The sequence below is a fragment of the Dipodomys ordii genome, unplaced genomic scaffold, assembly GCF_000151885.1.
Source record: "Dipodomys ordii isolate 6190 unplaced genomic scaffold, Dord_2.0 Scaffold28, whole genome shotgun sequence".
Lineage (NCBI taxonomy): Eukaryota > Metazoa > Chordata > Mammalia > Rodentia > Heteromyidae > Dipodomys > Dipodomys ordii.
This window is the reverse complement of record NW_012267244.1, coordinates 6,918,533-6,944,319: the sequence shown is the minus strand read 5'-3', so window position 1 is coordinate 6,944,319 and position 25,787 is coordinate 6,918,533. Positions and strand designations below refer to the sequence as shown.

Here is a 25,787-nt window from a genome sequence, read left to right as displayed (position 1 = left end):
GGGCACGCTCAGTTGTATGCTCTGAAGCAGTAGACACCGTACAGCTTATGCTTTTTATCTGGGAAGCCCACGAAGCGCACTGCAGCCTCGGTGGGACTGCAACGCCTTCTAGGTCTAGAGATAGGGTAGCGGACGCTGCCATCCGCCAACCAGCCTGCATCGCACCGGTCATAGCCCAGAAGTTTCCAGGCAGCAAAGATCTGGCCCACTTTGGCGATCTGAGCACCATCGTGGAGACACGCTTGCACGGCTTCGTCATAGGTCAGCTTGGTAGGGTGGATGAGATAGTAGAAACGGCCTGAGGAGAGAAAGAGAAGCAATGGGCTGGAAAGTTTCTGAGCCAAACAGAGGTAGAAACACAAGGGAGGGTGTCTCGGTGAAGGGAGAAGTCAGAGCAATGTCTGAAGTCAGTTAAATGCAATAGCTCTAGGTCACTCTACTATTGAAACCGTCTTTCTCTGCCCCCTTCCATGTGTTCGGAAAAGCTTTAATAGGAGAATGGAGATGGCAGATGCACTTTCAGCTAGCTAATTAGTGACTAAAAAGCCCTTCTTTGGCCCTCGTGAAGACAGAATTTCATGCTAAAAGCAAGGGTTATTTAAATTCTAGCTGTAGCAAGCCTGAGCCTCAGCACAAGTTTCTGGAGAGGCAAAATTTGAATGTGAAAAGATCAAAAAACATTCCTGACATAAAAGTCCATTTAAAAAAATCAAAAGACTTCAAGTTCTTTTCACTACAGGTATCAATAAGACAGTATTCTCCTTCAAAGACTACTGTACGCAAAGCATAAAATACAGGAAGTCACGTGCCACACATCACACATGGTCCGAATGGAAATCCACTGTCTGTATTCACCCACCAGAAAAGAAGATACATTGGTGGGTGTTTCTCAGCTTCCAGCTCAGCCCTGACACCCGTGCCATTTCTTGATTTCACAAGAGGGACTAGTTAGTTTCCAGTACTTATTACAGGGTATTAATTACTGAAATTTCTTCTATATATATTCAGCATGCTTAAATATATATAAAATAAGACATGAAGTGACTGTACTAACACATATTGATTGAAGATTTCCTCAGTCATCTGTGTTCCAGGGAGGAAATCATTATATTTTCTTATCTGAGCACATATCCTTCTACCTCTCACTAAGTATAAATTATTAAAGTATAAATAATAATGGGCAGTTCTTTTTAGTGTGAGATGATGTGATTTGGAAAAAGGCCATGGGAACATGAACTAGAAGGCTGGCTATATCATCTAAACTAGAGGTCAGCAAAGCATAGCATCTGAGACAATCTGCTCTGCTCCTGCTTTTGCAAATGAAATTTAACTGGAACAGAGCCAGGCCTGTAGACCTGTCTATACATAGCTTCACTGATAGCTGTACTAGGCTGAGTAGTTGCAATGGAGTTTATATGACTGCAAAGTGAAACATATTTACTTTCTGCCTCTTTACAGGACATATGTTGAATCTGTTTCTTTTCTATGTCCTCTAAACTGCATTACTGGAGATTGGAAATTTAAAATGACAGCAGTGGATTTTTGATAGTATGGGCTCAGGCTCATACTTAGAAAGGTTCTATACATGAGTTAATATTATGCCTTTCTGTGGTCATCTTAAAATTATTTTTTGTTGCTATTGTCACTTCTGTTTTCAATTTTTAATGTAGGATCTTGTTACATAAATGTCTCTGATGATCTGGAACTAGCTATGTAATTCCAGGCTTTTCTTAAACTTGTAATTCTACTGCCTTAGCTTCCTAAGAGCTGAGATTCTAGACATGAGCCACCCTGGCTGTCTTAAAATGCTCAGTCATTTTTGAACCAAAGTTTCCAAGGTCTTCATTTTGTGCTGGCCACACAGATGGTTCAGGATGTCAGAAGAAAAGGGCTAAGGGTTGGAAGACTGAAACAAATCACTTAGGAGCATGGCTGGAAGGCAACCTTTCATGGCCAACATTACTATGAAGATTTGTGGCAGGAAGAAATAGACTCCACACCATATCACAATTTCATCTACTTCATATTAAAAATTATATGCCTTTAAACTTAGAAATGTCACAAATATTTTTGTTCTGTTGACTCAAGGATATTTATGAAAGCTATCACAGTCAAAACATTTGTATACTTATTCAAACTATAGCAGTGCTTCTTTCTTTCATTCTGCTCTTCCTCTCTTCTCCATTTTTTGTCTTGCTTTCTTGTCTTTTTATGTAGCTAAGACTAAAAGCTACAGTAGTGTTTTAGTGAAACTTGGTGTCTGGGGTAAGATAAAAAGCAGTCAATATCTTACCGTTGAAGTTGGATGTAAAGCAGAATACATCATATCTGCTTTTATCTTTATCCCAAAATCCATAGTTCCTGACGCCAGGCACTGTGTTCTGACCCCCACAGGGCTCTCGTGGCTTTGTGATTGGGTACTGCACAGATCCATCACTGAGCCAGCCTGCATTGCACCAGTCTAGCCCACCCCTCCAGGCATCATAAAGCTGGTCGAAGGAGGCAATCACAGCATCTTGGTCCAGACAAGCCTGCCGGGCCTCGTGAAAATTGAGATTGTAGCGCCCTAGTCGTGGAAAGTAAGGGAACACCACACCTGTCCAAAGAGAAGGCAAGGGGTTATTGGTTCCAGAGAAAAAATCAAGTCTTAGCAAATACACTTAACTGGTTACACACACACACACACACACACACACACACACACACACACACACACACACACACACACACACAGAGTGACATCTCCTAATTTCTATTTGGAGAGAAATTAGTTCTCTCCAAACCCCTCACCCTTGAGCTACTTGGTTTGACAATTGCACTAATTTACTTCCTGCATGTCTACAGCTATTACAATTTGTTGTCAAGACGCTCTTAAAACCTTTCAGATAAGTAACTACTACTTAGGAGGCTTCTTAGTTGGAGAATCATTAAAGTGAATATGCACATCTCACAAAAACCTAAATAATCTTTTTTTAATATTGGTAAGCATTCTGTAATATAAAGCACTGCAAGTATTAATATAGATTTTAGTGTTCTTTTTTTCTGTCCTGGCATAGTATCACTAACATTAGGGATTTCATATGTCCATATTATTTTTCAGCTTTTATATTTGTATAATTGTAAACTAAGGTTTAAAATCATTCATATCACAAACAAACAAAAGAAATTTTCTCTAAACTTTTTCTAAACTTGTCTGGTATAAGACAATGACTTGTTAATGCAGAAAAATGTAAAACCTCATAGCAAATGTGGATGTGACTTGACTTTGATACCTAAAAAGATTCAATGGCTTTAAAGACATTTCTTTGGGTGCAATTTTTAGAGGTGACTGAGCTGTTTTACAAAATTCTATACCAGTTCTTAGAGGAAAAGGATTATCAGACTAAGAGAGCAACATTTTATCATTTATTGGATATCAAGAAATACATGGGTCCACGTATTTCTCTCATAAAAATCATTTATCAAGAATGGTTATAGTTTTAATATTATTAAAAATAATTAGATTTTAGTTTGTGGAATGCAAAAGCTTTTCCCATTGGCATAGTAGTTTGATGGGTTGTAGCAAATGTACCCCAAGACTAGATAGACCCTATTTACAATAATGTTCAAATTACCTAGTTCATTTCTTATATAGTATAGCCTTGAATATATAGCATTCAGTGAATGCAATTTGTAGGGATGGGAAGGGGTATATGGGGGGAAAAAGTAATGTCAAATTACAGATAACCAATGTATAACCAATGTAGAAGAAATGTCATTTAATAAGTTGTCTCAGAAATCTCTACACAGAGTCTATCAAGTCTAACTCTAGTTTCAGCTACTGAAGGCCTCTGTAGGACATGTTTGTCCCTCTCAGGCAGTTCAGCTGGCATGCACATTAGAGGCAGAGATCCAAAAAGGCTTCTTGATCTCATTCTGCTTTCTCAGGTTCTTGGCTGAGGGATCTATTAACTGAACCTGAGCCAAAGGAAGAAGGAAAAGACTCTCTTGGTTGCCACTGAATCCCTGCTGTGCTGAGGGAAAGGAAGAGACTGGAGAAGGTTCTGTCTAAGAAGAGCTTTGCCCAGGCTAGGAACCTAGCTAATGCTGAGAAGTACTTAAGGCTCCCTGTCCCCACGTGGCATTTGTTCTTTGTCCTTTTTGTCTTAGTAACCCCAGAATGCCCATGAAAAGGAAAATACTGTTTATCCAGCAGAAATTTCCTTGACTTTAGAGCTTACCTAATGGAAAAATTCTTAAAGTACCTCAACTGTAAGAGAGGAAAACAAATCACTATTTGGTTTGTCTTCCTTTTCCCAAATGGTTGATGATGGTAGCAGTGTAAAATATAAGATTTAAAAAATGTATAAAAATTTCAAAGTCCTAGAAGACTTTTCAGATTTCAGTTCCTTATGGTGTATTGCATTGGATGCTCCTGGACATTAGAAAAATGTTAATTCAGTTATGAATCTAGTACAGTTGAGTGGCTTTCAATTTTCACGTAATTTCTCACATCATTTTCTAAAGTCAAAGTGAAATGTTGTATTTAAATGTCTAATACTCTCAATTATAAGAATAAATGTCACCTTACTCTTAGAAGTAAAAATATTTACTTAGTACATTTTAATTAATGCTTGATGATATTAAAAAATTATGTTCTGAGCAAGTCAAGGTCAAATTTGCCATACTCAAAGTTTTTAAATGTTTCAAGATATCCTAGACTCTTGGGGCACACAGTTAAGTAACTAGATTATTCTCAAGCGAGAGTGAAAAGTATGTGTTTGTTAGTATTTTATTTATTTCCTTATTTTATTCCCAGGTAGTTAATGTTTCAGCATCCAACTGTAGGACTCTTGGCTTAATGAAAAATCATTCAACTCCTACACTTGAATTGTTTGTCGGTGGTGGCTTGGGCGCTGTCCTTGCGCTCTTCAGCTCAAGGCAAACGCACTACCACTTGAGCCACAGCACCACTTCCAGTTTTATAGTGGTTTATTGGTGATAAGAGTTTCACGGACTTTCCTGCCCCGGCTGGCTTTGAACTGTGATCCCCAGATCTCAGTCTCCTGTGTAGCTAGGATTACAGGCATGAGCCACTGGCGCCGGGTTCACGAGGTTTCTATCATGCATGAAAGAAAAGTTAGAATTTCCTAAGTAGGAAGAAAAGTTTGACTTTTATTTTTAAAGTAATATCTAACTTATTTGGCACCTATATTTATACATTTATCCTCAAGATATATCTAAAAGCTCTCTTCTTTTCCTTGAAGAGATGTTATGTAATGTTAAAACGGGATAAGTGGAATTAATAAGTAAGATACTATTGCAATCAATACCAAGTGATAGGAAGAGATTGTTAAGACACATGTTGAGGACATCCGTTTAAGATTTATAATCACAGCCAGGCTCTAGTGTCTCATGCCTGTAATCCTAGCTACTCAGGAGGCCAAGATCTGAAGATCACGGATGATGGTTCAAAGCCAGCCCAGGCAGGAAAGTCCATGAGACTCTTATTTCCAATTAACCACCAGAAAACCAGAAAAGTGGCACTGTGGCTCAAGTGATAGAGCGCTTGCCTTGAGCTGAAGAACTCAAACCCCATGACTGGCAAAAAAAAAAAAATTATAATCACATAGTCCAATTTATCCTATCTGCACACATTTGAAATTGTTTCCGTTTCTGGAAATGTTCAGGACCAGTGCCTTCTTAGCCCACTGTTCAGCACGTCAGTCTCATAATGTTCAAATAATATGTTTATATATTAGGTCTTATTTTCATCACCAGAAAATTAATACAATGGAAATATTATGAGCAAATTTCTCATTTTTGTTGTTGTTTTCTTATTTTCATCCATGAGCTTTTTCACTTAAGGGTAGTACTCTACCACTTGGAGACATAGCACTACTTCCATGATTATCATAATTTTTCTATTTATTGATTGCTGGTGAGTACTGTTGTACAATCTACATGATTTCTTGTGATAATATCCTTGTTACAGCTGTATCCTCCTCCTCCTCCTCCTCCTCCTCCTCTTCTTCCTCGCCAGTCCTGGGGTCTGAATTCTGGGCCTAGGCACTATCCCTCAGCTCTTCAGCTCATAACGCTCTACTACTTGAGCCACAGCACCATGTCTGGCTTTTTCTACTTGAGTGGTGCTGAGGTATTCAAGTCAGGGCCTCATGCATGCAAAGCAAGCACTCTACCACTGAGCCATTTTCCCAGCCCCATATACTTCTTATTTTTTAAGGGTTTTTCTTTGCTCATTTAGTGTGAGGTGTTAAATCCACGACTGTTTGCCTGCTAAGCTCTCATTCTGCTGCTGAGCTAACATGCTCTCCACAATTCTTATATTTATTGGATATTATGTGATTGTTACCAATCAGAAGTCATTACCCTATGCAAGATTTTAGAACATACACACAAATGTATGAAAATTATAAAGATAATGACAAGAATAAAATCCAAAATGAATAAAAAATTAAGGATCTTTAGCAACATTTTTCATATGATCTGTGATAATAAGTTGCAGCAAATTATAAGCATAAGAGTTTGAAGGCTGTGGTTATCATGTATTAGCTTTTTTCAGAATGCAAATCAGTTCTCAGAGTTTGGTGTATGTCTTCTCTAAGACAACTTTCATCTTGAATAATGTCAACATTCATGATTAATATGAATATGAATCAATAAAAAATGAAAAGGTGGCAAGCAATCAGGAGCCAAAAATCTACAAAAAGGAGTAAGAATTCACAAAAAATACCATTTATTATACTGTGAGGATTAAATAGAGACATAAAGCTAGTAAATCCCCATTTGAATGATGGGATTCTATGGGATTCAGATCATATCTCAGTACTTTGTGAGCGAATCAAGCAGGTGTCTTTTCAGAAGCTAGAAACTTATGCATGAAATACACACCTATAGTTTCATCAAAGGAAATATTCTGTCAATGTAACTAGAATCTGTTCTTCAACATAAAATACTGCAAAAAATCATGGAAAATAAGATGTCTTGTGGTATCTGAGAAACTAAGGAAATAAATTCTCCTAGGGGATAGATATTGGACAGAAGAGCTTCAATAGCAAGACACTTTATATTGTAAAGCTTTGTGTGTGTGTGTTTTTAATACATAGCTTTATATCCTAGTTTCTGGACCTACTAAATTCATTGCACATACAAGAAATTTAAAATCCTCCCTCCTTTCAAAATGCCTTGATCATTTCATAATCAATGCCTTTGAGACTGGGGGCCATTAAAATTTTTTTCTTTGCAAGAATTTTTAAATAAATCTAGAAGACTTTTTTGTTTGTTACATGACATTTTTGCAATCACTTTACAGAATACAAATAAATCTATTTTGGTGCAGATGCCCTTTACAAAAATTGTCACTGTTTTGAAACTGAGATAATTTTGGAAGTATAATAAAAAAATTTAATCTGAATTTCTCAATAATCATACAAGAGAATTTAAAATTTGAATAGTATAAAACAATTTTCGAAAACTACTGATTCAGTTCCAAAGCACAGTTCTCTTAGTTGCAAAAGCTTCAATTTTGTGCATCAATACTGTGTGTACATTTCAAACATGAGAGCTGACATTACAGGCTTACTGTGAAATACAAAAGAACTGAAAATCATGGTGAGCGTGGACTTTTGGTTTCTCCCACTATTGCTAAAGTAACCATTACACCTCAATCCTCACTTTAAAAAAAGGAGCAATAATTAATTACTACTTTTAATTGTAACTTGCTTCACAGATACTTACCTTGTAAATCTAATGCAACTACAGCAGTGTCATCTTCTAATCCTTCAATCACCTCACACTTGTATCTCCCATAATCCTCCAGGGTGAGGTCTGTGATGACCAGAGAAGCATCATTGTCACTGCCTCCTTTCAGAAACACTCTACCCTGGTAGCCTCCATAGGTTTTCTTGTGATATCCCATGGAAACAAAAACATCCACTTCCTTGAGGTAATCTGAAATTAGCTTGGTCCACTTAATTCGGATTTTGTGGATTCCTGAGCCAAAGGCTGTAGGGTCTCGATAAAATTTACATGGCAGTGTAACATTGCCACCTCTGTGTGAGAAGACCTTGGCTTGCTCTGCTTCCACAAGGAGACGGGGGCCATTTTCTGCTATAATGAAAAAGAAGATAGAGAAATAGTCATCAACATTCTCTGTCTGTTTCGAGCAGTGGAATATGCTATGTATACAAGACATAAGACAAAGAATGGTTTTGGTGATTATTGTCTATATGTAATCTCTTGAATCACAGAGGAAAGATATTCTTAATATTTGAGAGGTATCTATTGCATAATCATCTCTTTTAAACACAAAGAAAGGGAGAAGTTTACATTATAATCATTGAGGAATGTTAGATACAAGTTTCCATCAAACCTTAGGTTTGATAATCTCACAACAATTTCTATAATTATTGCATATAAAACATAACACTCCCCCCTCCCCCGGACCATCACAAAAAAATCATCAAGGTGAGGTAAGCCCAACTGGGTTTTCTAACACATTAAAAAAAATCCTGAATTTCATTTATTGAAAAATATAAAACAACAGATTCACTTTCATTCAATGATTCTGGCCCAAGAATTGAGAATATCCTTGTTTCAAAAGGTTTCCACTCAGATATATCCTTTTGATAGCTACTCTGGGACACTTCAAAGAACATGGAGGTATTTCACCTTCACATGAAGGTAGACATCAAAAAGATATTTTAGTAAAGGCAGTTGATAAACTTCAAAAATATTTAATCTCAAATTCTTCAAAATTTGGATGTTAAAAGTATATTTATTTTTCCGAGAAGCTACATCATTATTTTCTTCTTATCTCTTTAAATATCCCTCTGGTGTCCTTTTGCCTTTTGCTATGTCCTATTGTATAGTTATTATTTCTACCTTTCTTTCTTTTGACCTCTCTTTCCTCATCTTCATCCTCCAAGGTCTTTATTGCTTTCTAAAGAGCATCACAATATCCCAAGTCTGCCAAGTCAGCAGTAATGTCAATTTTAAGGGAACTAGCTGCTATTTTCAGATTCTGGCTTTTTCTGGGATTTCCCCTGGTTAGCACATTGTGTTTCTGACCTTGACAAAAATCTCTTGAGGATGTGCAAGGTTTAAAAAGGAGAAAGCATAAAAAAAACCTCTTGGGCATATACACCTCTCCTCCCACACAACCTTCAAAATAACCAAAGCTACTTTTCAAACATCTTTGCAGGCCCTGAAACCTTAGGCCAAAAGGTATTGAGTACCTTATTGGCCATTGATTATTTAAGGTGTACAAATTACCAAGAAGACTAACCATTCGTCATGAGACAGGTCTTAATTTTTTATTTACTTAATAACACACACAATACTCTAAATTTAAAGCAGAAAGCACCTAAAAATCAGACACTATATTTCTATTTTATAGCATAATAATAATAAATTGCAAATGATATTGAAAAAAATCAGCATGTCACTTTATTTACAAGTGAGCTCCAGTCCTCAAGATTCCTACTTTTAATAGAAAATGAAATAGAGTCCAATGACTTCATTTAGTATGAATCACAAACCCAGCTCATTAAATATATTCTTGATATCCTTTTCTTCAGCCTCTTATTTAGGACAAAAGAATTTCAAGGGATGAAAAATGAATCTAACTGCAGTTATACAATATATGTAATCCCATAATATTGTCAAAGGCTACCTCTAAGTTCCATGTAAACAATTTTTGTCTACTTTCTGGTAGAGGAAAAAATACTGTTGACTAGAATGGCTCAGATGCATGAGGGCTATTTGGGGCACTGTTATCTGGATTTTGGGGGGCCATATCTGAGATCTGGGCTTTGCCATGCTGAAATGGCAGTTGAGATAAGGCAAACAGATATAAGAGGTCCCAGTTCCATGATGTGTTTTCTACTTGTTTAGTTGGAAGTCATAACTGATGCCCGTATGCACTGATAGAGATGATTTTATAGTAGTTAGGAGTAAAAATTTTTTAGCGACTTAGAACTTATTCTAATTTAAGCTCAATTTACTAACTCATTAGTCATTGGTAGGTTGGGCAATGCCACCTGCAATATATAGGAGAGTGGAAAGGTACATGGTTTACTTGTAATCATTATAACCTATTGCAGACTGAATGTAAGGGCTGAATGATTTTCTAAATTACAGAGCTAGAGCAAAGACCAAAAATATTGTATAGTAGATGGAGATTTCTAACTTTTTTTTCTGTAGTTAACTGTAAGTTTTCATAGTATTTTAGAAGACTCAGGTTCTCTGTCTCTGTCTCTGTTTCTCTTTCTCACTCATTCTGTGTGTGTATGTGTATGGATGTGTTTTAACTCCACAACACTGTAGACACAGGATGACATATATTACAATATTGAACATGGAGTTGGCACCCAAAGTCTAGTGTTCACATACAAAATAATTTTTTAACAATCCTGACAGAATGTCTGGAGTTCTAACATATTATTTCTTTTGGGAGGGTTTGAGGTAATAGATGCTAGAATCCCCCAATAGAAATTTGAAGAACCTCAGGAATGATATGTAGCATATTTAGTGATGAAGGTCCATAAATTCACAACATAACCTTGATCATGTTTTAAATTGCTAATTTTCATATCAATACTGCAGATTATATAGCATCAAGCATGATTGGAGACCATGGCCTATTTCAGAATAGGAAGATAGGAAAGAATGAACATCCACTAAATGAATCAGAAGCTCTCTGGTTGTTTCTAGTCCTAGGGCAGCTTGGCTCCAACTACCTCATGAGAGCACTGAATTTAAGATTGTAATCAGGCTCTTTTTCATAGACTGTTATCACATGAAGCTCAAGAACAGGAAGGGAAACGACAAAGATAGCAGAAAAGTGAGCAAAGACCACTGATGATTAACTTTACACCATGTTGACTAGAGGAGTAACTCTTGGATATATCATTGACTTGTAAAACCTGGGTCAGTTTGAAATTTATGCGTAAGTACAATCTTTGATGAACAATGCAGTGTTGCATAGCAGAATGTGAAATATAAAAATAACCATCATCTGGAGGAATATTTTGTTTTTTTCCTTTAAACAATGAATGAAGTAAACAAAATGGAGTTTCAAATGTGTGTTTATTTTCCCTGTTTCTTTTAATTAGTGAGAGGCAATGACAATATGTTGAAAGATGGGTTGTTTTTCAATGCCAGGGCTGTCTGCAGGGGAAGTAATGGGGTGAAGCAATAGAGCATGAAGAGACATTGATGGAGACTCATGAACCACTGGGGTCTAGTTATTATTTTACAAATTCTGCTGTGATATCCAGAGGACATCATTTGGTTTTGCTGAATAATGAAGCCCATTGAATGACAAATTGGTCTTCATAAGTGCTATGTAATTTAAACTAGATCTTTTAAATGGGACAAAGTGGACTTTTTGTGTCACAAGTGACACAAATTCTTATCACCTGACAAGAATAAAAAGAAAGTGGTGTGTATCATTTTGTATATTTGAATGAATCGTGATTGTACAAAAAAAAAACAGCCTTGGTTTGGGCTACTTCTTCCATCAGTACACAGAAGTTGACTCCAGATTTTTTTATTTCCTAGACCAATCTAAAAAAAAAACCAATAAACAAAAAACCTGGGATGGTGACAAATAAAGGCATTAAAATATGTCTTTTCTTTAACTGTGGCATTAAACATATTACATATAAAATAGATATTATATAGCTATAGTACATTATTATTACTTCCACTATTTTTTCCATAGATAGAAAGTTCATTATTCTCTGGCATTCCATATGCAGAGGCATTAATTGAGTAGTCGGTTTCTGGGGTCTTTTTAAAAAAATGCTCAAGGTTTAAAAAAAATATTTCTTTTGAGAAATTTGTTATCACTTTGGTGGGTCTGGATGTGTAAGACAAACCCCCTGGGAGCTGTGGTTTTCCTGACCATAGCGAAAGCCTGTGGGAGGCTGAGCATCAGGATGAGTTTGTGCCTTTACCGCTGTGCTCACCACAGTCTACTGAAAACAATCAACTCTGCCTGTTTACCTTGGCTCTCCAACATCAACTCTGTGTCTGGCATGCCAAAAGCTCCTGTAACTGATGCACACTTGTGCACTCAGTAGGCATAAATGCTTGCACTGCCTTACATTATGGAACAGCAATTAAAAGTGAAAACACTTTATACAAATAATCACTCTTGTTAAAGAAACAACATTTCAGTAAAGAATGTAATTTAGAGATTTATGTCTGTAATATAGCTCACATGGTACAGTGGAGTAGGGTGCATAATTCTGGGAAAACAATGTCTTACTGTCAATCTTTAACATTTATAATGATTTCCATCAAATTGGAATAAGTGATTGTTCTGAGACTGTCCACTGGGGTCAGTTGTAACCACCTTTGGTCACAGACCTGATAGATAGGAGAACTTCACAGGTGCTCTGCTGTTTCCTTCTCACTCTTTCTCAGAGAACTAATATGTAAAAAAAACAAAGCTTTGTTACTTTTCTCCCCAAGCTAATTCTTAAATTTGAAGAATTTTGGAGATATTTTCTAGAAGAGCAGACATAAAGTGGTAGTGGAGAAATGATCTTATTCTCTGTGCTCTTACATATTGTTTTGAATTTTAACTCTTAAATTTGAATCTGGCTAAGTTTTGCATCCATCTGAGATCCAAACTTTAATGTATAGATCACAACGATATGCATGCTTTTCACTTACTGGGTTAACTTGTTTATGTGTGGTTCTGTTTCAACTACACTAAAAAGGATTCACAAGAAACTCACTTTGCAGTCATGTGGGAACATGTGCTGGAAATCTTAGTAGAGGAATGTGGGGAATATTTTCACCACACATACTTCCACATTAAAAAAATCTGAATCATGTGAATGCATGACACATGCAAATGAAATATAGAATAAAATAAATCTAAAATAATTGAGAAAATTTAAAGAACATAAACAAAGAAAAACCCTTGCTTAGAATATCTTAAAAGAAGGGGGGAGGCTGGAAAGGGATGTAAAGGGGAAACAAAGGAGGAGGCTACAATGCTTGACAAGAAATGTACTCATTATCTTGCCCATGTAATTGTAACCCCTCTGTACAGTATTTTCACAATAAAAAAATAAAAGGATATCTTAAAAGATTAACAAGAAACTGGCAGCCACAATTAAAAGATATATATTAAAATTAAAAGACTGTATATATGTAAGAAGTTTTATTATTTTGCTAATTAAAAATGACACCTTTAAATAAATCTTTGGAAATTGAGAGTTTTATTTCACTTTCTTGGTTCCATACTTTGTGGCCAAAGACACAGATTAGAGATTAGTTTGAATTAAAAAGAATGATCTTATTGTGGAAAATTGGATAAATGAAGATTATTCTTTGATGTCAAATAATTGCTTTTGTTTTCAGCACCAATAACCCTGCCTTTAGATCCCTTAGGCTACAGTATTCTGCTTGTTCTATCCATTTCTCCCCTGCTAGGCACTACCAGTGTTTAGTCTGAGTGTTCTGCTCTTTCCTATAATTCGACCACATTGCCTAGAATTGTATTTTTACTGCTTCTTCAAATAGCATGCATTATTTTTGTTAAGAATTGCATTTTCTGATGTGATGTGTGATGAAGTAATTCTATCTTCCTCTTTTGCCTCTTAGTAAAGTTGAGTCTGTGATGCAAAAGGGCCAACACCAAATATACAGCATTGCTTTAGCTGATGATGGTCATGAATATGAACTATGTTATTGTCATAGTCAAGCTTTACAGTGAAAAGAAAGGCATGTACATCACTATTTTGGAAGCTTGGTGTATACCTAATGATACTATTTTTTAACTTATATCTTTTTCAGGAATTGCAATTTTTCCCTTCTAAGTATTTCTTAAAGAAATATTTGCTATGTACAGCTGAAAGAACTGAGGTTTCCTGTGTGAAATGGTCACTAAAAGGCTTAAGAGAGCTCTAGAACATCAACTGAACTATTTAAAAATTGCAATTCAGGAGGATGGGCTATAGACATAAAACTCTGTCTCAAAAAACATTTATGCCTGGTGACAAATACCTGTAATTCCAACCATTTAGGAAGCAAAGACAGGAGAGTCACGGTTTAAAACACTCCCAAGCAAATACATGAGACTGTTTCTGAAAATCTTAAAGGAAAAGGACTTAGGTATGGACCTGAGTTCACCCTTAGGTACTGCCAAAAAGGGGGAAAAAGTCTAAAATGTACACTTTAAACTCTATTACAACAGTCCTGAAAAAAATCATTCCTTTTTCTTCATCTCTCTATTTGAGGAAGGAGGAAATAGTGAGAAAGGACTTTGGGTCTGTCTTGCTGGTAGAATTCTTTGAGAGCTTTTGCCTTTCTAAGTTAACATGACTATTTCTTTCCTCAGAAGTTAGAGCATTAATTAAGCAAATGGGTTGACATCTTATCTCACTGTGCCTCAGTTTTGTCATCAGTGAACTGGTCTTTAGCTTTGCCACTGACTATACACTTGAGGTAGGAGATCTGGTGTCACAGTCTTAGTGAGGATAACCAGGTTCAAATAATGTATAGCCAGAGTGAAAAGAGATAACCAGGTAATGTGCTTCTCATTTGTGTCCCACATATTCTAAATGATTATATTACATGTTATTATGCAATCAACTGTGATTCAACTGATCCTAGAATACGAGTGACATCATCAACTTGGAGATGTTTTTGCTGGTGAACAAATCAGAATTTAATGAATAATTAAAGTACTATAATTTAATTCTTATTACTTTAGACCAAGGAAATAACATATTATGTTTCATAGTTATCGAACAATAAAGGAACAATGAAGAAAAAGAAATTGGAACCTTTCAATAATATGTTGATGACATTCTTAAGACAAACATACTTTCCAAGATTTTAACTGTCGCAGAAACTTGTTTCAAAGGTCATAGAGAAACTAAGACATAGCATGAGTCAATCTTCTTCATTATGCTGCAATTATCCACACAATTATTATCCATGCAATTATCCTTAATTATTGAAAACATCCCATTATGTGGTAAAGAGGAAAATCTGGAATCCACTTATTTCCACTCAGACTACTACACTCAATGGGGAGTGTGGGGTCAAAACATTGTAATTCACACGAAGAACATTGCTGGTTTAATATACTGCTAAGACTAATATCTTCATTTAGAAGGAAAAACATCAAGGTAATACAGATAAGGGTCAGTCTTTGAGGCCCAAAAGGAATATAAAAGGAACTTTTGATTCTTAATAATCATGAATCTATTGCCTATAATGGGGTGGAGAATTAAATCTGACATGAAACAGAACAAAAGATGAATCCAACACCAATGCTCGAGTTGAGCAAAGGTTAGAGTGAAAGTCAGTGTACCCACTCCTGGAGCACAAGCCCCAAGGCCAAGGGACAGCAGACACAAATTGCCATGATGTTGTTCTATGAGAATCTAGCTGAAATGCAGTAGGCCTTTGGATTTTTAACAAAGACTAGAAATAAAGGTTTCAGTGAAAAGTCTATCTACCTTTACATCCTTATCACTAGTTTAGATTAAGAAAAAACAATATGAAGGAAAATCCCCACACATAAACAACCAGGAATTAAGACTTTTGGAAGTGAATCTGTGGCCTCTGTATCTTCCTATGTCACAACTCTTGGTAGTAAAGACCATGAAGTGACATCTCAGTGAATCTGCATTTCCCACTCTCCTCTCTGGGCTGCTCTTCCCTGGTTTCTTACAGGACCATGTCCTGCTTATTCTGCAGGTCTCATTTTCATCGTCCTGATCTCCTCTAATGGAGCTCATCCCCTTCCCCATGAGTACGGCCTTGAAATCACTTATTTTTTCCTTAAAAATCTTGGATATGTACTTATATGTTTGTTGGATTTATTTAGTTAGTTTAATAAGAGGGCCACATGATATTAGTTCCAAGAAAAGAGGCTGAAGTTTTTAAAACTTGCTTTTGGAACACATTTTCTTTTGTGTACATGTGGGAAGGCTGTATAAAACTGTCTGGGTTCGTCTGTTAAATATTCTATTATATAGAAAAATGCAGATGAAGAATTAGCCATTTATTATTGAAAATAATTTTTGGGGAGCTGAGAGCTGTCCTGGGGCTTAAACTAAGAGCTTGGGTACTGTCTTTGAGTTATTTGCCCAAGGCAAGTAATCTACAACTTGAGCCACAGCTCTACTTCTTGGGGTTTTTTTTGCTGGTTAATTGAAGACAGAACTTTCACAGATTTACTGTCTGGGTTGGCTTTGGATTACAATTCTCAGATCTCAATCTCTTGGCTTGAGCCATTGTTGTTTAATACTGAAAAGACTCTCTGTTAATGACTGTGGGATCAAAGACAAAGTGACATCAAAAAATAATTACATGTAGAGTTTGTGGATGTGTTCAACTTGTGAGCATAATTTCTAATAGTTTTCAAGGGAATCTAACGTTCATAATTCTCATAATATTGGAGGAGAAAGCTTTCAAATTTGATTCTCTAAGCTGAGAAAAATAAAACAGGAGCAGAAAGCCTTTTATGGACATACATTATCTCCTTATAGGTAATTGTGAAAGCATCTTTGTAAATGCACTTCCATTGCAAGAAATTAAATTCATGTAATATCTTGTAGCTTATAAGGAAACAGGCATAACTTTAATTTACAGGATTTTCCCCCTTACCTGCTCTTGCAGTAACTCAGAATAAATACAATAGCATAATTTCTTCTGCTTTCCAGAAATAATTCCAAGCAAGGACATAATGCAAGCTTAATTCACACAATCTCTAAAAGTAAAACCTACCTCACTTCAAAGAACTGTTTACAGTGGTGTCTTTATTTTAAGCACACACACACTCTTTAGAAACAACTATGAAGCCTTTCTTTTTTGCTGCCTTCACATAATCTACATATGTCACTATAGCAAAAAGCTTCTTGTTCCAACATGCCTTGTCAGTTTTGTACATTATCTCTCTGAGTCTTCTGACTTGGAAAAGATAAGTAGAATTCATATTCAACTTATTTGTCCAGAATAATTCATAGTACCATCTTTGAGCATTTGCACATATTGGTGATTATCCTTGAATAAATAATAAAATTGAGTAGCCCACAGGTTTAATTAAAACAGGGTTCAAATGGCTACAACTTGAAAATCATTTCCAATACCACATATGTCTAGTGCTCCTACATTCTGGCAATACAAACTACACAAAATACTTTTGAAGAAATGAAAATAAAATATTCAATTTAACTTAATATACCTTTCTTTTGAAATAATCATTTTCCTATGATGTCATTATAGGAACTTTAATGACATAAAGCCTCTTAGTCATAGATCATTGCTTAGCTAACTCAGCATTGTGTCTTGCAGAGTTGCTACCAAAGGAAAAAGCTTCACTACTGAAAAACTTTTCATCCTATATATTTGGAAGTATTTCCAATAATCACTGGTTTCTTGCACAGTTTGTCAATTTGATCACCCATCCAGGAGGGAACATAAAATGCAATGGTTGTTCAGTGTGAATGTCTTACTACTTGAAAAGATGATTTTTTTTTTGGTCATGGGGCTTGAACTCTGGACTTGGGCACTGTCTCTCAGCTCTTCAGTTCAAGGCTAGTGTTCTACCACTTGAGCCATAGCACCACTTCTGGTTTTCTGAGTGGTTTATTGGAGATAACAGTCTCACTGAGTTTCTTGCCTAGGCTGGCTTTGATCATCCTCCTGAGTAGCTAGGATTATAGGCGTGAGCCACTGGCACCTACTTCGAAAAGATGATTAAACTGTAGATAAAACTATAGATAGTAAGCAGGGTAAGACAGAAATCAGCATTGATAATTATTCAATACCAAGTTTAGAGATATTCTCAGGGTATATTTTATGGTACACTTAGTGATAGTAACAAGATTTTTTTTGTGTTGAACTACTTTTCTCCATATTTCTTTATATATGTAATCCTTGTTTTATTCTTTGTCACATTTATCATCCTTTAGTACAGTTAATGAACTTTCTAAGGAGATGTTTTGTACTCCCACAGAGTTTAAGTGCTTGTGTACAAAGAAAGCCAATGTTTGACAAATGCTTGAATGAACAGATCTTATCAACAGTACATACAAATACAAAGATAGGGGCAGATATAATATGTGTATCAAATGAAGCAAAGGTGAGTATGAAAATAGGCTTTCTCTAATGTTCATGTAATGCCTACCTCTCTCAGTAAACTTGGTAAACATACATGTTGAATAAAATGAACTATAGTGATGATATATATTCACCATATATGAGTATATTTATATATATATGTTTACTTATTTCTTTATTTATGTTGATACAAGGGATGGAACTCGGGGCCTCACACTTCTCCATTTGCTTGCTTCGGTGGCACCACTTGATCTATGCTTCCAGCCCAGCTTTTGCTTGTTATTTTGGGGATGGACTTTTCTGCCTGGTCTTTTAACTATAATCCTCCAGATTTCAGCCTGCTAAATTAGCTGAGATTACAGGCGTGGGCCACTAAAGCCTGGCTTTATGTTTGTTTTCATATAAACATTTGTTCTTATTTCCATTTCCATTGGGAGTCTACTTACTATATTTATATAGTTATGTTCTTAGTTTGGCCATATACCATGACTGTGCTTAATTCAGTAGGTTATTACCATTTTTTACTTCATACCTGCAAAGTGGTAAGAAATTTTAGAATTAGTCATCTAATGTGGATGTTACTGCTGTTTTCTTTTTATAATTTCATGATACCATTCTCTAATGCTCTTAAACTAATATTTTCAGGCAGAATCATTAATAGTATCCATACCTACCTAAACATAATTTGGAAAATATTTGTGGGACATACTCAGCATCAAAAAGATAAAAATGTAACACACTCAACACACTCCACATTTCAAAGTAGTTTTCAGTAGGAGAGAAAAATTAAGCTCAAATAACACTTAGTTCTCATATTAGACTTTGGCTCTGTTGTTAGTTTGTGATCATACATTATTAAATCCACCTACTTTTTCTGATCTGTTCTGCACTACTGGGTCCCCACTGCAGATATTACATAAGGAACAAGATAGCATTGCAGTGATCAGATATAAATCCAATACTTTTCAAGGCCATATATAAATGTTAGATGATTGCACCCTGCCTCAGTGATCTCTCACAGATTACAACGTGCTCTACTCAGTGTGAGAACCATATACATGACCAAACCAAAGTGGCTATTCCAACACACAAAGCTCTTGCTACTATGTATTTTGCATTTGACAAATTGACAATATTTCCCTGAGATTTTGAAAGAATAAAAATTGGCTAGGAAAAAAAATAGGACTCATTTAACAAGCACAAAATGCTCATCTATCATGTTCCAAGTAGACTTTTTAGTGACTGAGGGTATCTGATAGGGATCCTTGACCTTGTGGAAATTTTGTATGTCCTTCACAAACAACAAACAATTGCATACACTAGGTAATGCATTTAGCTACAATGAAAAAAGAGGAATAATGGATGACAGAGATAGGAGAACTACGGGAGTACACAGTGCGATACTCAGGACAACTTCATGTTGTAATGAGTAGGAACGAAAGGGCATGGCTTACCCTCCTGCTAGCCTGGACCTGGAGTGGCAAAGATCTGAGTGCTTGCTTTCTCATTTGTCTAATGGGAACTTACTGTAGATGGTCTATGCTAGCATTCTGTAATATTCGTTTTTTGTTTTTGGTCCGGTTGTGGGGCCTGAACTCTGGGCCGGGGCGCTGTCTCTCAGCTCTTCAGCTCAAGGCTAGCACTCTACCACTTGAGCCACAGTGCCACTTCCAGCTTTTTTTCTTTTTGCTTCTGTGGTGCTGAGGAATCGAACCCAGGGCCTCAGGCATGCAAGGCAAGCACTCTACCACTGAGCCACCTTCCCAGCCCCTGTAATATTCTTAAAATCTGTTGACTCTTAGTTTACACCAACAATATAAAATGGAAGCAATGATCTAGTCAATGTTCATTGAACCCACACAATGTATCATTTGACATTAATGGATGACATAGCAGTTAAGAAATCCTCATTAACTTACGAGGATGGTAGTTGGGAAATGTGTCATAGCAGTCATTCACGTATTCACTCAGCTAACAAACATTTACTATATGCTAGGTACTACCATACAGTAGCTACAATTATCACAAACAGAGGAGCAGTCTCATCAAGAAGGCAGTTGGGTTGACTGAAAGTAGCATAGGCTACTTTCATGAGTGTTAGAAGGGTTGTTGGAAGAGAAAGGAAAAACTGCCATTGGTTGGTAACAAGTGACTGCTTTGGTCAGAGATTCTAAATATTCAATATTTTTTTCTATTTATAAAAGTGAATTTCTAGTAGTTCTTTTCTTTAAAACTGTTCTGTATTTTGAGAAAGTTGACAATTTTTACTTAAATAATTTTCTTTACTTATTTGTAAATATTTTTACTTACTAAACTTATGGAGACAAGTTTGTGTTTCTGACATTTTTTCCATTACTTATTATAAAAAATCTATAGTTTATCTCTGTTTACATTAAGAGAAAATATTTAAGTAAAGGCCAATGGCTTTAGTTTCTACTATGAAAATAAATTGATCACATAATGTTCAATATTGGGAAGGGATTTTAAGTTATGAATTTAAAGAAGACAAAGAAGGCAAATTATTAGCACTGAAATAATGTCATGATTCAGTCAACAATAAAAAGTAAATAAAATACTTTTCCATAGTATTTATGACTCCTAAAATGTTAAAAAATTATCCATGATAGCAAGAAATTCATAGATATAGTGATAATAACTACCAATTATTAGAAGCTTATTCTGTGCAAGGCATATAGTGAAAGCTACATACAGCATTTAAGCTCAGTATTGTAAGTGATGTGACTGAGACTCAAAGGGAATAAGTAAATATTCCAAGTCTAAGCTAAAAAGGACAGTAGAAGAAAGACTTGAACTTGTCATCTGAAGACCTGTGCTTGCCCACCAGGCACTGGAAGCACTTGGCAGGCACCGTGACCTTTGAAGGTCAAGAGTCAGGTGTTCTGCTCAGTGTAACTCTTTTGCCTGTGGCAGAAGTGAAAAAAAATCACTATCAGGGAATGCCTTCTTAAATGTTGCATTTTAAAAACATAGAGATCATTTCTGAAGTTCTACTGTTAATTCACAGTTTATGGAATAGGTCATGTCTTTCCTCCAAATATTTTAAATGTTGTACTTTTGTGTGATTTGGCACTCCATGTGTAATCTGCCCAATATTTCAGCCTCCAAAGCAATTAGAGCTTGACTGTATCGTACCATGAAAAATATACGGAAAATTACCCTTTTGAGAGCTCTCTAGACAGAATTTTCAGTAATCAGGCTTCAGCACATCATTGTCTTCTACATGGAGGATAGCACAAGATGTACTGACTAATATATTGATTGCACTGTTCTGTTTTTCTTTTTTCTTGATTGCAGAACTCAGGGCCTCTTGTTAGTCAAGCTGTCATATCACAGGTCTATGTGCTCTGTCTATTTTGAAATGGTAGCTTGCTTTTTGCCAAAGACATACTGGACCAGGATCACCCTATTTAATTTCCCCCAAAACTGGTTTGATAAAGGTTTTTATTTCTGGCTACTACTGGTATGATAGGCATATGCCAAGACATCCAACATTTTCTGTTGAGAGGAGGTCTCATGAACTTTCAGTCATGGGGCTTGAACTCTGGGCCTGAGTGCTGTCCCTCAGCTCTTCAGCTCAAGACTAGTGCTCTACCACTTGAGCTACAGCCAGTTTCCTTGTGGTTTATTGGAGATAAGAGTCTCACAGACTTTCCTGCCTGGGCTGGCTTTGAACCATAGTCCTCAGATCTCAGCCTCCTGAGTAGCTAGGATTACAAGCGTGAGCCACCATGCTCGGCTGTCTCATGAACTTTTGATTCAACCAACTACAACTTTCTAACCTTAGCATCTGAGAAACTAAGATTGCAGATGCAAACCACCTTAAATGGCTCTTGATTGCACTTATTTATTTACTTTTTTACCAGCAACTGTTGTCAAGTGAAATTAGCTTTCTTGTATCAAAAAATTAATTCAACCAATAATAAAGGGAATAAATTAGTGGCATGGGCTGTTTTATCTAAAGTTATACCTTTTCTTGATAAGAAGCTGGGAGAGTTTGTGTTTCTTTTCACTTCAGAAAAATATTTCCTTCTTGAAGTAATTGTAGAATAAATTTTGATTGATGGATCTAAATGTATAATCTCATTAATTGATTTGCATTTCAGTAGTAATTTCCACAAGCCAATAGAGGCTTGGTAGCTCTGTCATTTCAAAACCCGAACACCTCTTCCAGGGAATCCTATACTTTCTAAGAATATGAATTTACAATTAAAATGAAGTAGACTATCAAGGCATTTGGAACAAAATCAGACAGGGTATGCAAATTATTTTCATGTTTCTAATACCTTTTTTGTGCAGAGAACTTCACCAGAACACATGAGACTGGGAAGGCTGGACCAACAGAAGTTTTCTTGCTGAAAACTTCCAACTGACTTATAAGAGTAATGTTTAAAATGTTAGTACATTTTTAAACACTGGTTGTGATGTACACTAGATGGTTTGTGCATATTTTTCATAATAACGAGTAGTTGCTAGGAATTTGAAACCATTCATACATACAGGTTTATCTGACAATAGCTATTATTAATGATTAGGTATTGCAATTTAAATTAAGCTGCATCCTGTGACCCAACCCACTAATCCCTATGTAAATCTTTAGGAAACAGCTTTGACTCTCTTCTGTACACCAGGAAACCAGCTGAGTCAGCAGCTTGGAGAGTAAAATTTATAGTTATATAATTCCTCCTTATGATTGAATAGTAAGAAACTAGAACTGTTGGGAACAAAAAAAAGCCATGAGAAATGTGTCTAAAAATAGCAAGAAAGAGACATATTCAAGTTTTTATTTCAGTTATGAAAATACATACAAGAAGTCACACTTCTTTATTTTTAGCAGTAAATGCAATTTTCTGAGGCTACACTTTTGACCTTGAAGGCATACCTTGCAATTTTATTTCTGTCTTTTAGCAAACAATGTCTGTGGCCCCTAAGTGGAGTTTTATCTAGAATTACTGCCATTATATGTTTATACTGTTAAAGTCTGTGATTCTTACTTTAATTCTCCAGCAGACCAGGGAAGAAGAGAAGCTACAGTTTTTAGAGCTGTCATTGCTTATTGAGTAAGCATCTTAGCTTTCTTAATGCAGGATGTCTTTCTTCAGAAGCCTGGATAAGGAAAGAGCTGCATTGCACCGCAGCCCCAAATCTTGCCACAGCTCTGGAGCTTGAGATTCAGCTGAGCTCACCAGAAATATGCAGGACTAACTAAATATGCAATACTAACAGTGGAATATGCAGTGGAAACTATGGCTTCACTGAAGGAAATTATCATGCTTTATTCTGGAGTATAGTTTGTTTGATTTTTTCACTCTCTTTACATCATTTCTCTTAATTATTATAACAGAATAACCAGATCATAAGTTTTCCTTTCTATTTCTTCCCTCCACCTTGCATTTAAATGAACTCTATGCCCTCCATTCTACTCAAAGGTACCAGCTGCACTAAAAAGCCACAAAGTTGATTGCACCAACTCTCTTTATTGGCAAATTCTGAACCAACTCAACTTTCACCCTTTCAAATTCTTAACTCTCCTGTAATGCAGTAACATTTAAAAAGTGAGGGAGCATGGTCACTAATTAGCAACAAGGGAAAGAAAGAGTCCATGCAGCAGAATTAAAATTAAGAAACACGAGTAGAGTATCAACTGTTAAGTAACTTGAAATTCATTTGACTGTCCTTGGAGAACTTGAGTTTTCTTACCTTGAATGTGAATAACTCTGTCATGATTCAGAGTGTAGTTGTCTGAATGATGATCAGCCCAGCAGATTGAGATCAGCACCAGAAGAAGTAGACTCTTCATCTTTGGAGCTCAAAGAATCTTCTTCACTGTGGGAACATCACATAGCAGGAGGCTTGTGAGATTTGGAACCCTTAGGAGTGTTGCACTGCACAACTTATTACCGCTTTATCATCCTAGAATGGGTCTGTAAAAATATTTAACCCAATCTGTCCAGAAAGTTACTGTAGCTGTCTGTGAGAACTGAAGACAGCGGCTTTGAAGAATTTCAGTTCCCCTTCGGCATCCAGAGTCCAAATAGTGTTTAACTCTATCTTTGCAGAATTGCAAAGCTGGGAATTTAAAGCACTGTACTTTGGACTTAGTTATGACAAGTTACAAAGATACATGCTAGGGAAATACATAGATGCTTTAAATAATTAACCCTCTTGAGTTTGGAATATAGATTAAAACAGAAATTTGACACATCTATACATGAATATTTATCACCTGGTCTAACGAGGAGCTGCATCTAAAATAAGAGCAAATAAAGAATAGTGACATAAAAGTGAGTATCATCATGAAGCAGGTTAGATTTGCTTGTTCTAAACAGAAAGAGAAAACTAAAATGAAATAAACACCAGATTAAGCAAAAGCAGTATGTCTGGTTCAGATTCACTTACCATCTTAAACATTTTGTAAGTCTTTGGTAACTAAATGAAAATTATGACAAAACTAGGTGAGAGTTGTGCATGCTCTCATTGCAGTCACCCTATTGACTTTTCATTCATTCCAATCTAAATGCTGACGCACCAACTTTAAGTGCCAGGTAGGGTCTCTGCAGTCAGCACAGCCAGGGCTGCAGGAAGCATCCCTGCCAGCTTCACAAGGCAATTAGGCAAACGAGGAGCTGAAATAGAAAGGCAGGCAAAACTCTGGTCCTTAGTCAGAGAGGAAGAGTCATCACTTGCCTGTCCTTCACCCAAAGATGGACTCGATCAAAAGACACAAAACATTTCTCCCTCTTAAACTATGTGTTTAGAAGGACCAAAAAGTGATTTTGAGCCTTACAAATCTTATAAGCTTTGCAGTATTGCCAGACAAGAAATCTCATGTAGCCTCCCTGTGATAATATTGAAAGCCCAGGGGAAATATATATAAATACACACACACACACACACACACACACACACACACACACACACACACACACACACACACACACACACACGGAGATTCTCAGGCACACAGCGGCCTTCACAATACCGGCTATTTTTAAAGCTGAAATTGCACAGGCTGGCTTCTCACACTCATTTGTTTTATTTATTTATTTATTTCCAGGAAAGCTCGACTCCCTGGAATGTTTATTAATGAGTTTCTATCTGTTCCTGGAGGTGCTAGAGGATGAGCTGAATTCCAGAGCCTGAGCTCTCACTCACACACAGAGATTCCCTGGAGGGACTGAAAACCACCTCTTTTGCATTTTCCCCTCTAAATCTCTATGTGACCCAATACTTAGGGCTTTGGGATTCATGCTTGTTGTAATTCCCTTTTTTTCCATTATGGTACAGAAGGAAAGTAGTGGACAAGCAAACTTTATAAATTAGTTGTTCTAGAAACTTTAGAGGTTTTAGTTTTGTTGCTGTTGTTTTTAATGTACTTATAATGTACTATGTGATTTTTTTGGTTTCTTTTGTATGTTCTTCCCCCATGGTATAACCTCTGTTTTTACTGCATTTGATTCTGGTGTCCTGCATCTTAAATATACATTTTTCTAGTTTGGGGAGGGGGGGGAAAGAAAAAAAATGCTGAAACAAGGATACAGGCTGATCCATTGTAACAAGGAGATGTATAAGATACTATGTTGAAACTGAACTTTACAGGGAGGGAGAGAGGAGTTGGGGAAGTGGGGAGGGAAGGGTTAGGGAAAAAACAAAGGAGGGGTAATGATGCTCCA

The 25,787-nt window shown here is 36.3% G+C and overlaps 1 protein-coding gene across 1 annotated transcript; it reads right to left on the bottom strand.

Annotated features, from left to right (window-relative positions):
* Positions 1 to 23,937, bottom strand: Hapln1 (hyaluronan and proteoglycan link protein 1). The gene is made up of 4 exons (XM_013015848.1): positions 23,815 to 23,937; positions 7,738 to 8,109; positions 2,294 to 2,596; positions 1 to 298 (listed from the first exon to the last, which is right to left on the bottom strand). The coding sequence occupies exons 1-4, from the start codon at positions 23,912 to 23,914 to the stop codon at positions 9 to 11; spliced, it is 1,065 nt and encodes a 354-aa protein (XP_012871302.1). The 5' UTR covers positions 23,915 to 23,937; the 3' UTR covers positions 1 to 8.
* Positions 23,938 to 25,787: the final 1,850 nt, after the last annotated feature.

What these genes read in the sequence shown, in the direction of transcription:
- Hapln1 (XM_013015848.1), bottom strand. Translation starts at nt 23,914, where the DNA reads ATGAAGAGTCTACTTCTTCTGGTGCTGATCTCAATCTGCTGGGCTGAT. An exon ending in AGTTGCATTAGATTTACAAG is followed by an intron (nt 2,597 to 7,737) that starts GTAAGTATCTGT and finishes CTCTTTGGACAG; the next exon opens with GTGTGGTGTTCCCTTACTTT. An exon ending in CTTTACATCCAACTTCAACG is followed by an intron (nt 299 to 2,293) that starts GTAAGATATTGA and finishes TTCTCTCCTCAG; the next exon opens with GCCGTTTCTACTATCTCATC.